This window comes from Ochlerotatus camptorhynchus, unplaced genomic scaffold (assembly GCF_037179485.1).
Source record: "Ochlerotatus camptorhynchus isolate MF236.1 unplaced genomic scaffold, CSIRO-AGI_Acam_v1.1 ptg000370l, whole genome shotgun sequence".
In the NCBI taxonomy this organism is placed as follows: Eukaryota; Metazoa; Arthropoda; class Insecta; order Diptera; family Culicidae; genus Ochlerotatus; species Ochlerotatus camptorhynchus.
In genome coordinates this window covers 3,193,909-3,212,454 of record NW_027040858.1, presented here as the reverse complement: position 1 = coordinate 3,212,454, position 18,546 = coordinate 3,193,909, and the positions used below count along the sequence as shown (strand labels likewise).

At 40.9% G+C, this 18,546-nt stretch overlaps 1 protein-coding gene across 3 annotated transcripts in view; it reads right to left on the bottom strand.

Moving 5' to 3' along the window:
• Csk (C-terminal Src kinase) overlaps positions 1–18,546 on the bottom strand; it is a 163,825-nt gene that overhangs the window by 7,799 nt on the left and 137,480 nt on the right. For all 3 annotated transcript variants that reach the window (XM_065232554.1, XM_065232555.1, XM_065232557.1), the window contains 6 exons: positions 4,193–4,716; positions 3,536–4,134; positions 2,761–2,980; positions 2,373–2,629; positions 2,153–2,314; positions 1,880–2,075 (listed from right to left, as the gene is read on the bottom strand). In XM_065232554.1, coding sequence (XP_065088626.1) covers positions 1,880–2,075; positions 2,153–2,314; positions 2,373–2,629; positions 2,761–2,980; positions 3,536–4,134; positions 4,193–4,716 — 1,958 coding nt within the window. The remainder of the gene's footprint in view (positions 1–1,879; positions 2,076–2,152; positions 2,315–2,372; positions 2,630–2,760; positions 2,981–3,535; positions 4,135–4,192; positions 4,717–18,546) is intronic.

Here is an 18,546-nt window from a genome sequence, read left to right as displayed (position 1 = left end):
GCCACAATTCTTTTTAATCGTTCCATGGCGGAAGGCGTTTTTCCGAGTGCTTGGAAAACTGCTGTCATTACTCCCATACATAAAGCTGGTAGTATCCACAACGTAGAGAACTACCGTGGCATATCAAATTTGAGCTGCTTGCCAAAGATTTTTGAAAGCCTCGTCTTCGATTCGTTTTATCCACACGTTCATCATATTATTTCCGAATTCCAGCATGGATTCGTGAAAAAACGCTCCTGATGGCATATGTTTCCTCGTTGGTCAACACACTGGAAATGAGACAACAAATCGATGCCATCTATATCGACTTCTCTAAAGCGTTCGATAGAGTGCCGCATTCTGGTTGACTCGCTGGATATTTTCCTACCTAACTGAGCGCAGTGCCTACGTTCGCCTTGATGGAACGAGCTCTGACCCATTCGATTTCACATCTGGTGTGCCTCAAGGGAGCCATTTGGGCCCACTTCTTTTTGTGCTATTCGTCAACGATCTTTGCGAAATGATTAAATCTCCGAAGGCAATGTTTGCCGATGATTTGAAGTCCTTTCGGGTAGTTTCATCGTTAGTTGATTGCTGTGCCATACAAGCTGCCATCGACGCGTTACTACACTGGTGCAGGCTAAACGGAATGGATGTAAATACCCGAAAATGTAATGTAATTTCTTTCTATCGAACAAGGATGGGGACCATTTTTGATTATAGAATGTTGACAACTAGTATCGACAGAGTAAGCACTGTTAAAGATCTGGGTGTGCTACTTGACAGTAAGCTGAGGTATACCCAACACATAGCTGCAACGACCGCCAAGGCGTACGCAGTGCTTGGATTCATCAAACAAAACACGCAGCAGTTTGAAGACATTCATTGCTTGAAAAGTCTCTACTGCGCGCTGGTACGCAGCATACTTGAATATGGAGTGCTGGTGTGGGCGCTATACCATGTCGTTCAGATTAACCGGATCGAGCGTATTCAAAGGAACTTTCTTCGATTTACTTCCGTGGCATGATCCGGTTCGATTACCACCCTACGAGCATCGCTGCGCCTTGATACATCTACCGACCTTGGCTAGTAGGAGGATCCTGTTGCAGCGGCTTTTTATATTCGACATCCTGAAGAGCAACGTAGACTGCTCAGTACTGCTGAGCAATATAAATGTAAACATTCCGACCAGAACGATCCGGCGTGCAGATTTTCTCCGCCTTCCTGTGCACCGCACTCTTTATGGACAGAACCATCCGTTTGATGTTTGTTGTCGTCGTTTTAATGAAGTATTTGTCCTTTTTGATTTTAATATATCTAAGACAATGTTTAGAAATAGGATTAGTGAATAGCAATATCTGTCTGTACGATCAGTTCGAAGACTAGTAAAATAAAATAAAATAAATAAATTCATTAAAATTGCACACTAGCGCCACAGAAACCTTCTATATGGTCAAGATCCCAACAAGACTTAGCATATTCAGGAAACGCATTTGCATTCTGAACTTCTGTCCACCAACTAAAAGTCCTTGACCTATTTCAGAACCGCTGACCTAGCTTATTGATTTCCTCCGGAGTTCACTTTTGAGGTCTACATTCACTTGGTGCTTTTCTATATAGGCTATATTTCTGTCACGAAGATAATATCTACAATCAACATTTGAAATAGGCAGAGCAACCAAACGTAAACAATGGCTTTAACTCAAAATTTCCCGAGAACCAAAACACATTCAGGCAATCTAACACCAGCAAACTTCCTCTATCGAATGGCATTACTAGTTTGCGTGGGTGTGTTTTGATTCTCGAGAAATTTGCGTTTAAAGCCATTGCTTACGTTTGGTTGTCTCGCCTATTTCAATTGTTGGTCCAGATATGATCTGAAACCATGGAATGCACTTACCCCCTCTTTCAGCGCCTCCGGAGCGGTCCATTTGATGGGCAGCTTGCTGATGTCGGCCGTATACCGCTCGTCTCGTGCCAGTCCAAAGTCGGACACCTTCGCGACACACTCCTCCGAAATCAGCACATTCCGGGCGGCCAAATCCCGATGTATGACCTTCTTCATTTCCAGATACTCCATTCCCGAACAGGTGTCGCTGTCGAAAGAGGGAAAAAAAGGCACCATATTAGGATCTTTCAATTTCACACAAACCGTGTTTCGCCTGTTACTCACAAGGCAAAATTGATCTGATCTCTTCGGGTAATGTGCTGTCTACCCCGGGACCGGAGGTAGTCTACCAGGGAACCTTTGCTCATGAACTCCGTCACCAGGTAGATGTACTTATCGTGGAACACCAGCCCGATGAATTTGACGAGATTTTCATGTTCGAGAGTTCTGTAACGTCGGAAAAGAAATCAGAAAACCGTTCGAATCAAGCACTTTGCCAACTCACGTCATCACGCCCGCCTCGGCAAGGAACTTATTGGACGCCCGACCGGCATCCTTCAACACCTTCACGGCCACCTTCTCGCCCTTGAGGATGCCGAGCATCACATCGCCAAATTCACCCTTGCCGATGTTCTCCTTCAGCTGCAGGTCCTCCATCTTGATCTCCCAGCCGTTGTCCTGGAAATCCTTGACGCAAAACTCCTCCTTCGGTTGGGCCTTCATCAGCTTCGTGCACAGTCCGTCCGAGTCCAGGGTGTAGTGCTGAATGAAGTGCAAAAAAACGAGCCGTTAATCGAAAACAATCGTATCAAATTGCATTGGGCCGTTTCAGTTTAATAGCATTAAATTGATAATGATGCCCGTCGTTCCTGGGAATCCGCTTACACACTCACCTCCACCAGTTGGCCGAGATTGTCAAAGTACTCGTCGTCATCGATCGTTAGCTTGTTCTCGGCGTACTTAATCCGGTAGTGTTCGACCTTCTCGTTGAAGCAGACACACAGCGTGTAGTCGCCGGGGAAGTTGGTCGATTCGCGCACCAGGAACAGACCGTCCTCGTGAGGCTTCAGCAGGTTTTCCGCCTCCTCGCGTTTTATCCGACCGTGGAACCATCTGTTGAGTGGAAGAAAAGGAAAGTAGTCGGTTTTAGATTTCCACCAACTCCATGGCAATCGACATTATGTGACATTCTTAAGGGGTAACCGAGGAACTGCGTCGGCATCTTTACACGTGTACTATTATTGTGATTGCGATTCATGGCCAATTGCTCGTTTAATTAATGGAAAAGAGCGTTTCACACACCAATGGCAATGCTTATCAGCAGCGCAATAGCTATCGATGAATTTGGCTTTTCCGCGAACGTGTTCCATAGGGTGATATGGGGCAAAGGGGCCATTCAGGGAGGAGAGGAGGGCGTTTTGGTAAATATTTCCAAGTCTTACAATGTGGTTTGAAAATATCAACTTACGTAATTATAACATGACCACAAAGTATATCAACACGCTTGTTGGAGAAATGCTTTCCATTTTCATTTTTTATTTGAAGCTAATGAGCGTTCCGGTATTGATAATTGACGTACCACGACAACGATATCCAATACGGTTCCTCCGGTATCCCCCCCGCTCCGAATTGATAGCTTCAATAATACATCAAAAGGAGAATACTCACGGCATCGCGTTCAGTTTGGCATTGACCTCAGCCCTCCGTTGGGCAGCTGCGGCCGTGGGCGAGAGGGACGCCGTGGCAACTCCGGCACCGGCCCAACTTACTCCGTTGCTATCGAATGCTCCTCCCCCGGTGACGACCGACGGCGGTGGAGGCAACCCAATTTGGCTGTGCATCGAATTGGACATCCCATGCGGGGGTGGTGGCACCTGCGGCGGCTGCTGCTGTTGTTGTTGTTGTTGTTGTTGACTGGGATGGGGTGGGATAGCGACTGCCGCCACCACTGATGAAGCTACCGATTGCTGCTGCTGCTGACTGGTAAGAATGTGGTTCTGTAGCTGGGCACTGTTCATCGAGGTGGACATGAGATTCGACTGATGGCTGCCCAGAGCACCGTGCTGGGCCGTTGGCTGGTGATGCTGTGCTGCCTGCTGGAGACCGGACGGCCCGAGCATACTGTGCTGGTTGGGAGATTTTGGTATGTGGTGCACCGGAGGGACCATTCCTCCGGAGTGCATTGGTGGAGGTTGCTGGTGATGTTGCTGCTGCTGTTGTTGTTGCTGAGCCGGCGGCAGGTGGATGGAATTAAGATTTTGATTACTCTGAAATGAAAGAAAGCTATGGTGTCAGTTGAACGACTGGGAAATTTAGGAAACTTACAGTAACACTGTGTGGAGGTAATTGCGGTGGTGCCATCTGCTGGTGCTGCTGTGGCGAATGCTGCGGCGGTTGTTGGCTTTGCTGCTGCGGTGCCGGTGGTGGATTAATGAACTGTGGTGGCTGCATCCCCACGTGTCCCATGCCACCACCGCCGGGGACACCTCCACCCGGTTGGGGCGCAGGCCGTTTGTGCTGCCGCGCCGGTGCCGTCGGTGGCATCTGATGCGGCATGAACCATGGACAATCGCCCGAGGCGGCCGAGTTGGCTGCGGCTACGACGGTTGACGAGAAACCCCGATGATGACCAACGACTGCTGTTTGACCCGACGATTGCAAATTGATGGCCGCCGTATGACTGTTCATTCCGCCGTTCAGCGCACTGCTTCCGGTGGAATTCCGACGCGACAGTGTGTTTTGATACTGCTGCTGCTGGTAGAGGGCTTGCTGTTGCTGCTGCTGCTGCTGCTGCTGATGGCTTCCGATGCCTCTGCGGTCCAAACGCGACTCGCTCCTCACATCGACATCTGCAAACAACAAAGAATACACACAACAAATTAGCTCATACACGTCTATTTCATCAGAATCATCATCAGCAGTTTACTAAATTGAATTATGCTGGATTGAGCACGGACAAAAGTATCAGCAAGCGATGAATCACCGCAAGCATTTCCCACATGGACATCATCGCTTGAAACCGATACGAGTCGTATTATGATTGAGATCATCGTCGTTGTTCCACTTCATTGGAATTCCATTGAGCGCCGGACCCGTAACCAGTCCCCGCCAGTTTAAATTAGCTTAATCAAATTTGTTCAAAGCACGGTATGTACAACAACAGCAACGAATCGATTGATGATTGCCAATAGAGACTTTGGCGGCGGCGGCGAACTCATCACCCAGTGATGTAGTGTGGAGCGACTCGCTTCAATGAAAATGCTTGAGATCTCATTTTACTACAACTCTGTGCCTACCCCAACAGTGTACATACCAAATCGTACACACCCACGGCCCACCCACGATGAATCGATACACCGGAATTGGTTTAACGATATGTACGCTGGAAGCTGCGGCTGGACGGTAGTCTGAGCTTTAAACAACACACCGAATGACTTGGGGAGGAGGTCATGAATGCATACATGAATGAGTTCGGTTGAAAGTGGAGAACCGGGTCAACAAGCGGAATACAGAAGAGACGCCTGACTGAAGAGAGACAGCATCCATCCATCCATCCATTGTTGGAAAATGATGTTTGATCTCAATTCTACTGATGAACTGACTCGCCAATAGAAGTCATTTGAATCGTTGTCATGCATTTGATTAGCGAAACGCTGATTGGCCATCGCAACGAGTCTGCGATGAGATGATTGACACAAATCAGCTAAAATTACGCTCGAAAATATGATTCGATGACATGAAACAAGTTGTGCGAATTACTTCTCCTTTGCTTCGTAGAAAGTAGGTATCGTATAAATAATGCCTACATGATTATCACATCATCATCTTCATCATCGCCATTACCTTCGTTGTTAATATTTTTCAGGTGATGCTTGTAAGTAATGCTAATTGGAACCGTTTATTGGTTGGTTTTTTTAAAGCCGTCTCTTAGCGACGCCGATGGTATAGTGGTAAACGTGACTGCCGTTCACTCCAAAGGGCCTGGGTTCAATCACAGTCGGCGCCCTCGAGATTTTCTGAGGCATAAAATCTCGCACACCACTAACAGGTAGAGGACATTTTCCCCTACCTGCTAGTGGTGTTAGTAAGCGTGTGCGAGCTACCAGTTACGCCAAATCGTTTGCACTGTTTACAAAGGCTGATACGTCCCTTCGAAAAAGTAATCGAGATATATAAATAAGTTACCTGAACAGGAGAAACGCAGTATTAAAAGTTCTTAAAATTTTCCTGGAGTTTATATTTTGAAGTTCTATAAGCCAAATAACATTTTCTGGGATGCAAACATGTGTTACCAAAATATTTATATTCCTCCAAAAATTCCTCCAAAAATTCACAACATCATTTAAAATTACCAATTTTGTTAATAAAAAAACATTGTTGAATTATCCAAATCATAATACACCTTGGCGTAAAGCCCCATTATATCATTAGTTTTGATAATTAAGTTTTCCAAAATGCCTGCAGTTCAGATCATTTTTATTATTATTATTATTATTATTAAAGTCACTTTAATACTCTTGCTTAGTTGTTTCTACCGAGCTCGACTGTGCAAATCTCGGCAAAAATAAGTTTCACTGAGATCTCAGCAAAAGTGACATATGATTGCTGAGTCTCGGATAATACCGAGGGGGACGACTCTATCTACGATGCAGGAAAGATTGTGTTTTGCTGTCGCTAGCTGCGTGCACGCTGAGTAAATAGAAACAAGATTGACGATGATTCTGAAGATTTCCTGCAAAAAGATGATGCGCGATGCAAGTAGATGCGAGAAATGAAAGAAGATTTTTCGAAGATTGATTCGCTAGTTGGAGATTTGTTAAGCATCTAAACTTGAGATTTAGACGTGTCGCCCCTCTCGGATAATACTTAGTTGAATGTCAGCAAACAAATGAAATATTTCCTGAGATCTCAGTAAATTTTTTTTGCCGAGATTTGCACAGCCGAGCTCGGTAGAAAAAACTAAGTGTGTGGATCATTCGTGACTTATGCCGGTTAGATTTGAACTCAGGTTAATGATGATTTCCCCTAGGTTTGAGCTGGATGATTTATCTCTAAGATAATTTAGTACTTCGACTTTGGCGTGAAAGGTATGGATTCAGATCTTTACACACTTAATCTAGCTCGGTAAAATCTCCAACAGCCGATTACCAAGGCATTTACTTTTGCTGATATCTCTGCAAAATATCTTTTTGTTAGCTGATATCTCAGCAAAATGTTATTTGTTAGCTAAGTCTCGGTAATTGTTTTACTGAATCTCAGCAAAATAAATTGCAGAATTACTCGGCTGTTGGGATCTCGGTGAAAAAATTTAAGTGTGTATGTTTTACAGACTAACCAAGGTATTCTACGATTTCCTGACTATTAATCTTGTGTACCTGGTTAGCACAATGCAGACATTATTTTTAATTTATCTCTGGACCTATTATTTCATGAGTTTATAATTTCGTTGAATGTGTCCGGTGTCGAACATGCATGCCAAGCATGATCGGGTATGCAAGGAGTTTTAGATCGGGCATTCTTTTATTGTCTTGAATCTGCTTCTCTATCTTCAAGTAGCTTCGTAACCAGATTTGTCTGGCTCAGGCTTTGGAACTACAGAAAACTGTAGCAAAAGAATTCAAGCATTTTTCTTCCAATGACACCAAAATAAATTATAAAAATTTACATCGCAGCCTATCGTGGTAGGAACAACGGCAAAATCATCGTTTACCCCGTGCGCTAACAGATTGTGAAAAAATAGAGTTTTTGTAATTTTGAGGATTTTGGATACTTTACCACAATGAAAGACATAATATTAAAGTTGTAAACAGATGTATAAACATAATAATATAATTATGTACATTATATAAAATTGATTGATTCCTTACAAGTTTTATAAAGTAAATGATTCTTCAAGACCATATTATGGCCTACAAGACTATGATATTTAAAAACAAAATTGCTACTTAGGATGAATATATATGATTTTTGCGGTGCGATTTCGGTTTTCCCAGATTTTCCCTGGCGAATCCGAGTTCCCGGTTTTCCCGGTTGGATGAACACCCTGTAACCTATTCCTCTCCTTGTTGATCTGCATGCTATTGGGCTGCTTGCGTTTTCTTACTGAAGTTCATGACTAAATAGGAAGATTTATTCTACAACTTTAAATGTGCCTTCCTAAGCGGACCCTCCGCATCCTAATTCTTACTCATTAGTCTAGTTTAATAAATAATTGAAATCTCTAATTCACCTAATCAATCATAATCCATGCTTTATTAAGTACCTGGACTTGTGCTTGTAATCTAAAATTAAACGTATTTCAAGTACTTTTGACTCAGTGATGTGCTTGAACGCGTGCATACTTTGTTCAGAATCCGAAAGAAGACAGTTGCACACCCTCCGTTCGTTTCTCATGTTACGAACGTAACCGAACTATGCGTTGAACGAGTGAAAACGAACTGAGCGAATGGGCGAAGCGATCGCTTCGTGTATACGTAGAAAACGCTTCGTGTAGGTTTTTTCGTAGCCAAAACTGCAACTTTTCGAACGGGGTGGATGTTAGATATTTTCGCAATCATTCTCATCTCCAGAGTCGACTCTAATGCTGTGATCATTTGTTGTGTCCTCATTCATTTCTAATATTCGCCCTTATTCTCGTTTTCGTTCGAATCGTATTTTTGAAACAAAACATTTTTTTTATATGGGAAATACGGTTCGATCGAAAATGAGAATAAAGGCGATTGCCTGTACCGTCTTCATGAGAGAAACTGCCTTCACGTAATTCACCCCGGTATCTGTTGGTGACAATGTACAGTTTCTCGATTTCCAGACCAAAATTTTTCTTAACATAATTCATAATTCATAGCTTAGGAGACAATGTTGACAGTATGTGTTTTGTGAATTTATCTTATACGCGCTTAAGCACTCTCTAGACTACGAGACACGGAGAGCAGATTCTGTTTTAGAACAGTTTTAGATATACTTATTCCTTCAACATCCTTATACATGTCATATTCACATCATGCTAATATTGTTTTAGTTTTTAAACAGTTCTTTAAGTTTAAAATTTGTCTGCTCAGTACATCAACGCCGTTCGAAAAGTTGTACGTAAGTTTTGACAACGGAAAAACCTACACGAAGCGTTTTCTACGTAGACACGAAGCGTTCGTTTCACCCATTCGCACGGTTCTTTTGCACTCGTTCAACGCATAGTTCGGTTACGTTCGCAACACGAGAACCGAACGGAGGGTGTGCAACTATCATCTTTCGGTTCGGTTTATATGTGCTGAACGAATAGACAGTGCATCACAACCGAACGCAGGGTGCTCGTTCGTTACTCGCTTTCGTTTCAGGAGAAATCGCCACAAAAATACTTAGGGTTTTTGATCTAATTTTCGTCGTACGAAGCACAACCCACGCTTCATCTCTATTTTCTGAAAGCGTTTAAACAAAAAGGGGAATAATTCTGTCAAATATAACTTCTAAATTTATTCACCTTTCCATACGTACGATTGGATTTGATACAGTGCCGCAAATTGTTGAGATATTGTTTAAAATCTATTGCTGCTTCTTGATTCTAAATTCGTCCTACGAGTTTCAATTCCGTCCAAACGCATTGAAACGCCATTAGATTTTCTTCGTCCTACGGATAAACGTAGAAAAAGGAGATTCGCTAGGAGCGCTTCTTTTGTTTTGAGAACAATGAGCGTAAATATGGTGTTTAACATTGTTCCCTGAGTAATACTTTAATGAAAACATCAATGAAAGCTTGTCACACAAATAGAAGGATAGTTGGGCACTTTCTGAAATATTTCAATAGTATTATTCCCTTGCAAACCCAAATAAATCTATCTGCGTAAAAATAAATAAAATAAGAGTGATTTGCGGCAAAACCCGCCAGTATCGCACCCAACGTCAGTGCCTCTTCGCGGCTCTCAATCAAAGGAGTAACAAGTGTGATACTATAACTGCTACACTAGATCTTTGGTTCTCTCATGCAGTGGTTTCTCAGAGAGGGGAAGCTTAGTAATCCCCATTGCCTGCCCATGGCGCCATTCTATCGCGACATGAGCCAGCAACGCCGGCCATAAACCTACCGTCTCCAACACTCCACTATAAAGCATGAAATTAAGTCCGCCCACCAACACCAAGGTGCAAAAACTAGCCAAGGGGAGGTAATTCCGGATCAACCTGTTTCTGAAAGAAATATCTTAGAAACATGATTTGAGTTGGAGATCTGCAAAATAATACCTGATAAACTAATAGCCTTGAATAATTATGCAGAGGACTTTATGAAGATCATTGATCAATTTAACGTTTTGTGGAACGATTCTTGATCAACCTGCTATCTTGCAAGAATATCTAAGAGACATGACAAGATAATCATTAATCAATCAGAAGAATTGCCAAAATATCCAGAGAACATTTTGCAGGTATTTGACCAACTGAAGGACATTAGAATAATTCCTATTCAACCTGATTTCTTAAAAATATCTGAGATTACAATTACTGGACAGTTGGAGACCTCCAGAATACAACCTGATCAACCTCAAGTCTTGACCTGTAACATGATACAGGTCCTTGATCATCTGATGGTCTCTGGAATAATTCCTGATCAACCTGTTACGAGAATATGTAACAGGCATAATATATTGAGCAGTTAAAGATCTTCAGAAAAATATCTTATAAAACATATGAATCGCCAAATTATCCAGAGAACATTATGCAGGTCCTTGATCATCTGAATGTCTTTGGAATAATTCCAGATCAACAAAATATGTTGCAATTTGACATTTTTACTCTTTTTTGTGGCAGTATAAACATATGCGAGGATTGCCCATCTCCTCCTATGACGGACGGCCGGAAATACTCATCGGGTTAAACAACATCCACTCGTTCGCCCCGAGTGAAGCAAAGCTCTTTGCAATGGTTGATCCGATAGCAGTGCGGTGCTAGCTCGGATGGACGGTCTACGGACTGAAGCAAGCGAATGCTGTCGAAGCGAGCTGCGAATATCTTGGAATCCACCAGGAAGTGACAAACGAAGACCTTCATAAGCTGCTGAAGGGACACTAAGCGCTGGAAGAATCGATCGTTGGCGTATCGCGGGAGTCTGCTGAGGACGAGAGAGCTCGCGAGATCCTCGAGAAGACCACGAGACAAATCGGTGACCGCTTCGAGACCGGGCTACTGTGGAAGACGGACGATCCAAGGTTCCCGGATAGCTACCCGATGGCGTTGCGAAGGCTGAAGCAGTTGGAAAAGAAGCTAGAGAAGAATCCGGAGCTTCACGTGAACGTTTGTAAGCAGATTGATGAATATCAGGAGAAGAGGTATGCGCACCTTGCTACTCCGGAGGAGCTCGTCAGAACGGAACCTGATAAGGTATGGTACCTCCCACTAAATGTAAAGTGGGATGCTGCGGCAACGGTGCAAGGTATCTCCCTAAATTCACAGCTAAAAGGGTCTGACATGCTTGTGCCGCTAGTGACTGTGGTCGTTGGGTTTCGGGAATACAGAATTGCTATGGGTGGCGATCTGCGTGAAATGTATCATTAGATGAAGATCATCGCTCGGGATCGACAAGTACAACGTTTCCTCTTCCGGAAAGATTCCAAGGGACCTCCACGCGTGTTTATCATGGACGTTGCCACGTTTGGATCGATGAGCTCTCCATGTTCGGCCCAATACGTGAAGAACCTTAACGCTCAACAGTACGCTGGGCAATATCCGGAGGCAGCAGCGGCGATTATCACCCGTCATTACGTCGACGACTACTTTAATAGCGTCGACACCGTAGACGAGGCGATCAAGCGAACGGAGCAAGTCAGGTTTATTCCCCAGAAGGGAGGCTTCGAGATTAGGAACTGGGTTTCGAATTCGCCGGAAGTACTCCAGAGCCTCGGTGAGCAGAAACCGGTTTCAGCCGTCCACATCACCGAAGACAAAGTAACGTCACACGAACGCGTGCCGGGTATGATCTTGGATCCGGATCGTGATGAATTATCTTTCTCTACTCAACATCGCCAAGAGCATCTTCCGTACCTATGCGGAGACAAAAGGCCAGTGTCGAGTATTAGTGCAATACACTGAAGAAGTCTGCACATTGCAGACAAAATACGCGTATCTGTCAAGGATAAGCAAATAAGGTAGTTGAATTAAATGGAAATTACTAATCTTTCTCTCTCACTTTATTTATGAATTAGAAGATAGTGCCTAGACCGAATATTGTATCTTAACTTTAAATGAAGATAACTTATGAAGAAGGCTGGCAATCCCTTATCTGTCTTAAAACAGCAGGACTGGCAGCAATCACTGCTGTTAAAAATAGTGATTTTAGTGACCATTTTGATGAAATAAGTGACTAAATAGTGACTTATAGTTGTAAAAATAGTGAATAAAAAGTGACCTAAAAGTAAATTTTAATGAAAAGGAATTTCTGAGGAGCTTCAGAGGAAAATTCCAAGGGCATTCTGAGCATAATTTCATAAAGTGTGTGGGAGAAAATGACTCCGGAGCAATTTTTTTGAAAATACTAAAGGAGGATTACAATTAAATCTCAGAACATCTTCAAAGGAATTCGGAAAATGTATTCAGGACAGTTTGGCAAACAAATTATGAGAAGAAATCTAAGTAATTTGTAAGGAGAAAAGCCAATGAATTCTTAGGAGACTTTCAATGTGAGTAGAATTCCAAGAGAAGGAGTGAGATTGGAAAGGAAATCTGAAATGAATTCAATGAATATTCGGAGAATCTGTCGAAAGGGTTTCTTATTGTGGAGAATTCCAAGGAAAACTTAAAGAAAATTGAATTCGGAGGATAGCTTCACCAAAATTTTGAGGAATATTTCAATGGAAATCTCCGTAGAATATGGAATGTACTATTCTGAGGTTTTCAGAACTACTTGAAAGCTCCCAATTTTTTCCTGAAGTTAATGAAACTGCCTTGAAGTTCTTTTGTAGTTTGAGAAACTAGCATGAGAATCACAATACTTCTCATCAAATTCTTAAACTTCCCTGAACTTTTTAGGACTTCCTAAAGTTTCCTAAATTTTTTCAATGATCATGGATCTCCTCTAAACGTTTAACAATTCGCTTAAGTTCTCTAAACTTCATTAACATTTATGTGACTTCTCTAATGTTAACGGAATTGCTCTGAGGTTCTTTCTTCTTTTCTCAAACTCTCAAAACTTCTCTAAAGTTTTAGCAGTTCTAGTGAATCTTGTTGTATTGCACTGAATTTAATTGAACCCCCCAAAAAAAATTTAAACTTCAGTGAGCTTCTGAACGTATGCGAAGACCTCAATTAACTTTTTACTGTCTCTGAAATTATCTGAAAATCTGGGAACTGCTTTAAACTTCCCACTAATTTTCTGAAACTAAAGGAACTGGCCTCCCCAATGTTCATACAAAATCCTGAAGTTCGCGGATCTCTCCTTAAGCTCCATAGATTTCTATAAAGTTCTCGAAATGTTTGTGAAGACCACAGTCCTTCTGTGAAGTTTTCGAAGTTTTTCTAAATGTCTGGAACTTTTGTGCTGCCGCAATTTTCATGGAATTAGAACGAAATAAATAATACAGTTCCATGATTTTCATTGTAGTTCTCAAGATGTTTTTGAAGTTCACTTCCCTTAATTATCGATACTTATTTAAAACTTCTTCAATAGTCTAGACTTTCCTGGTGGTATTTAAACTGCCTAAACGATTATTGAATTTCCTTAAAGTTCTCTAGCTTGCCCTGAATTTTCAGTATTTTTTTAAGAACCCGCAACTTTACTGAAATTCAATTATTAACCTTGAAGTTTCGAAAATTTCCCATAAGTATGATTATCGGAACATCTTGAGGGTTCTCGGTTTTTTTTCAGCACATCATGGAACTATCCTGAAATTTTTCTAAATTTACGATTATAGATATTTAAACTGCTCTAAAAGTCTGGAGTAAAGCTACGGAAACTGCTCTTAAGGTCTGAAATTCCCAAAAAAAACTCTAGATCTAGCTTTTCTGACGTACTTATAACCTTAAAAAATGGCACAATACCCCTCATGTTTTCTATATTTCTCAAGTTCCCATTGTCAAACCTGTGAAGTTCTCTGAAATTTTAGGAACTTCATAAAAGTTCCCGAAAATTTTCGGATGCTAAAAAATCCCCATATTTTCAGCGTATTAACTTCCCTTATGTTCCCGCAGTTTGTTTTTATGGAGCTTAACTGAAATTCTCATCATTTATTTTCATTACTCATTACTTCGCCAAAGCTCCTACGAACTTGAAATAAATCGTTTATTTTTTCCTTGATTCTGGCACTTTGTAAATTTTCAATATCTTGAACTTGTACATGGAATACGAAACTTCAAGATATTGAATAATTTTAGATCTTGGAATTACTCAAATTGGGTAAGTTTTTAATAATTTTATTAAGTGAGAAATTAAGTAAGTGATAAACTTCAACATTCAATGGATTTGATTGTAAAGCTGTTTCTTTAAAACTGAATGACATGTCTCAAAAACGTTTGGGTAAATTGCTGTTGTTTTTGATCTATAAAAAAAAAAAAGAATATTTTGAACGCATTTAAAAATTTAGTTTTATTATAAACCTGGAATTTATCCGTTAAATACTGGAAAAACCTGGAAAAGTCAGATAATTTTATTTAGAAAAATGAATAGACACCCTTTAGATATAGAGAGACGATTAAAAACCTAAAGCAAAGAATGATCAATCTAGAATTAAATTCACGCTAAAAAAGTGGAAAATAGTGACTGATTACCACAAATAGTGACTTTAGTGACTTGGCCTTAAAAAAGAGACTTTTTAGAGACTGGCTTGAAAAAAGTGACTAAGTCACTAAAAAGTGACTCGCTACCAGCCCTGCAATACAGGGAATCAAAACTATTTCAAATAGATAAAATGGCAAACGATCAACGAGCCAAATGATAACGCATCGTCAGTAACGGCAAGCAACATGACGAAGACCTCTTGTGTTTTTATTCTATTTTTAAGATCCATTTTTGGGCCGATTTTTCCCACTATGCGCTGTTGAAGTTCCCTAAAACCTAGCGATTCCTGTGTAAATAAATCACAACAAATTGATTGGTGATAATTTCATCGAAGGCAGATACCGGGAAGTGACCTACTTGGCCTCTTACGACGATTTCCTCTGATCCATGCTAAAACTGGGGAAATAGGGAAAAATAGGCCACTTCCCGTAATCTGTCAACAATGAAGCCATGACCAATCGATTTGTCGCGATTATTTTCATAAGAATAGCTTGTTTTTAACTAAGAGGAAGAGGAGACAATACGGGGGCGAAAACGAACCACTTTTCTGTCAAACGCGAACCAGCTCGTGATTGGCCGATTTGAAATGCGTAAGATAGAGATAGAGATAAAAAGAGTAAGAAGCCAATTGTCTCCTCTTCCTCTAAGGTTTTTAAGAACCTCATAAAATGGCAAAAATAAGTTTCAAAAAAAAAAAATTTTGGCTCGATTTTTTCCACTGTGCATCAAAGGAAATATGCACCTCAAAAATGTGTGCCTATTTGAGTGAATTAAAAAAATGGAAAGAGTTCTATTTACTGATTTTTTTTTCTCTTTCTATTATGTCAAGGTTTGAAACCCACGGCTGAATTGCAAGAGCAAAAATGTGTCTTAAAGTTCACATTTACTACCAAATCGCATTTGTGCATTGTAAAGGGCAATAGCTCAACCGAAAGTTCGAACGCACGGTTAAACACCGAGACCAAATTCCAAGTGAAAGTGATCCGCACTCACACAGCATTTTAATTAGCATTTTATGTGGAGCGTTTCATGGTGGACCTTCTCCGTATTTTGTTGCTGTTGACTGTGTAGCCATTGTGTTCACACCGTCGAATCTGTTCGTCCGTTCATCGTTGTAACGCACATCATTAGTGTTTCTACTATTACCTTTACAAATGCGTTAATGTACCGGTAATTTCCTCCCTATAATTTTATTTGTGCATAATTTTATAGGCCTCGCAGGTCGTCCTACACCACACCATAAAGCTGTTTCGTTGTGAATTTACGTCTGTATTTTTGTACCTTCATCGGTATTCATTCATTCATTCATTGATTTAACATTACCGGTCGATTTTTCCTCTAAATCGATCGTTTAATTATTAGGAAAGAAAAGGAAACTTTAATTGCGGTACGCTTCTACGGAAACGACGGCATGTGTTTTCACTGACGAAGTTGGACCTTGCGTCAAGAGCCCTCGAGCTCAAAGCAAACCGCCTGATTGGATGGATGAAATATTTATAACAAGTTGGCGAAGATCAATGAACCAGTGCGTTACGTCGTATACAATCAAAACTGGAACTTAGGAAAATATATCAACCATTCAATTTGATGATTCCAAAGCTCGAAAACAAGTTTACCTTGTTTCGATTTTACTTTTCCGCCTATCGATAGGCGAACATTCAAAATCGACTTCACAAAGCTTTAATAACTTTGAACATTCTTAAATTTAGGCCGGTCGCCGAATGAAGGGGTTGCACAATATGTCTCTATCGTTTTCTGTTTTGATGAACGAGCTACTACAGTTCTGCACTACGGCGGAGGCCAGAGGAAATTAATTTTAATTGGAAACCCCAAAAAGTTTTCCACGGCGAAATTGAACAAATTTCTAATTGATGGAATTGGCTGACATTGCTTTCAGTCTGTTCAGGGTATCATTCATAAATAAATTCACGCTTACGATAGAGAAATTGGAATTTGAGAGTTTATTGAAAAATCGATAGGACGCTGGGGAATTTGAAAACATTTCTTTATTAGAGAGACTTTCAGCCAGTTTGATGGCAGGGCATAGGGTGCGTAGTCTTTGTATATCCTGCTCAGATAAGGCATGATACCATGGATCAAGGAACTTATCGGGTAAATTAAATGTTTAAACTTCCCTGGCATAGTTTATTGAATGACGAATCCTCGAAAGCTCTCGATTGAAAACTGGGGAAGTGCTCATAAGTAGGAACACTACGTTGAGTATAGGTCCAAAGATCCAATTTAGATGAAATTCCCATTGTGCCGATTAGGGTGCCAATGAAAATGGTCATCTTGAATTTCCAAAACCGACCATGAGCAAAATGTTTACTAGCTCGAAAAAAAAATTACTCAAACTTTTTGCGTCACCCTAAAATCAGGTTCGATTGAGCCCAACCCACATGAAATTTCGATTATTGTATTTTTGTATGATACTAAACGACTAATGAATGCATAAAACGTCGAGATCTGGGGATATCGCGAAATTTTTGTTTTGTCAAAAATCGACTTTCTGGAACATGAAATCAAGAGCAAATTTTCATTACGTCGAATGTAACAAAGGTAAACAAAGTCGAACTATCAGTGTCAATCGATTCTCCTGCTATTACACTATATACAGTCCGAATATAGGATCAAATCCCATTTTTAAATTTATTTGCCAGTCAAATTGCTTTTTGACGTAATCACCTTCCGATCAAAATAGTTTTCGATGTTACTTAAGTCACCCAATTTCTATGGAGATGCCGTTTGACTTAAGTAACAGCGCTGAGAAACCCGTGAAAAGTGTACGTTCGTCGTTTCGCTTTCTCATTATTAAAGTGAATAAATCGAACTGTTTGTTGCTAAGATGATTTCGGTGGTCCTAAAATGATGAATGGGCTGCACGTAAGGAGACGTAATTGATAATTCTCCCGAATATCCTGGTAAATACACTTTGACTTAAGTAACAATAGGGGCCACCAAACGACGTATAATAACTTTTGAATCAAAAACCAGTATTTTTTAGCATGAAAGCTAGCGATTTGCATTTGTATGATTAAAACCCTGCTAAATATGTTAAACATTGCTATCACTATGAGATTATATGTGTTTACTTGGAAATAGGAATAACTTTTCGGTCATCAAAACAAAACTTTATTTTTCTCGGATTGGTGCGAATGTTACTTACGACATAATGAAAATTTGCTCTTGAAATGTCCATAGATTCCCGGCAAAACAGCAAAAAATATAAATTTCTGAATCGTCCTTCTCCGATTTGTATGAAACCTTGAGTAATTGTGATGATGATATATAGGTCTCCGCGTACATCGTACGGGTTAGGCAAAAATGTGCGTCAATCTTTAAAAACTGTCGCATTAATGGCCCTTCGCTCATTTTCAACTTCTATTCAATTTTCATACTGCCGTACTCTAACGGAACTATCCACCTACCCTCTTCTAAAAGATCATTCTCTAGCTAATAAATCATCACACTAAAGCTTCATGTTAGTATTTCCAACTAACTCTGATATGATAGTGGTTTACCACCCATTGTAGCACGGAAACTAAGTCCGACAGCAGTGGACTCTCTTCTCTGTTTGTCTTGATCAACCTTAAAAACCTCTGATTGTCCTCAACATGTCGCTATGAAGGGCCAAAAACGGATTGGGTAGATCGATAGGCAAAGTCGTCTATACGCATCTACGGAACATAAAGAATCTCCTTCCAGCAACTCAGCAAATTGGTCAAAAAGACAACAGGAAGATGCCCCAATAAGTGGGGAGAAGAGCCCGCCCTTTATCCACGAAATGTTATCAACAGAGAGTTGGCATTCCCACTCTTCCCGGCCAAATCGCTTCAATCGGGTGCCCTTTTGGACCGTCCCTTCCCTTTTATATATGTATTTCAATGTATATACGAGTTGATTGATATGACTATTGTCATTTTTACAT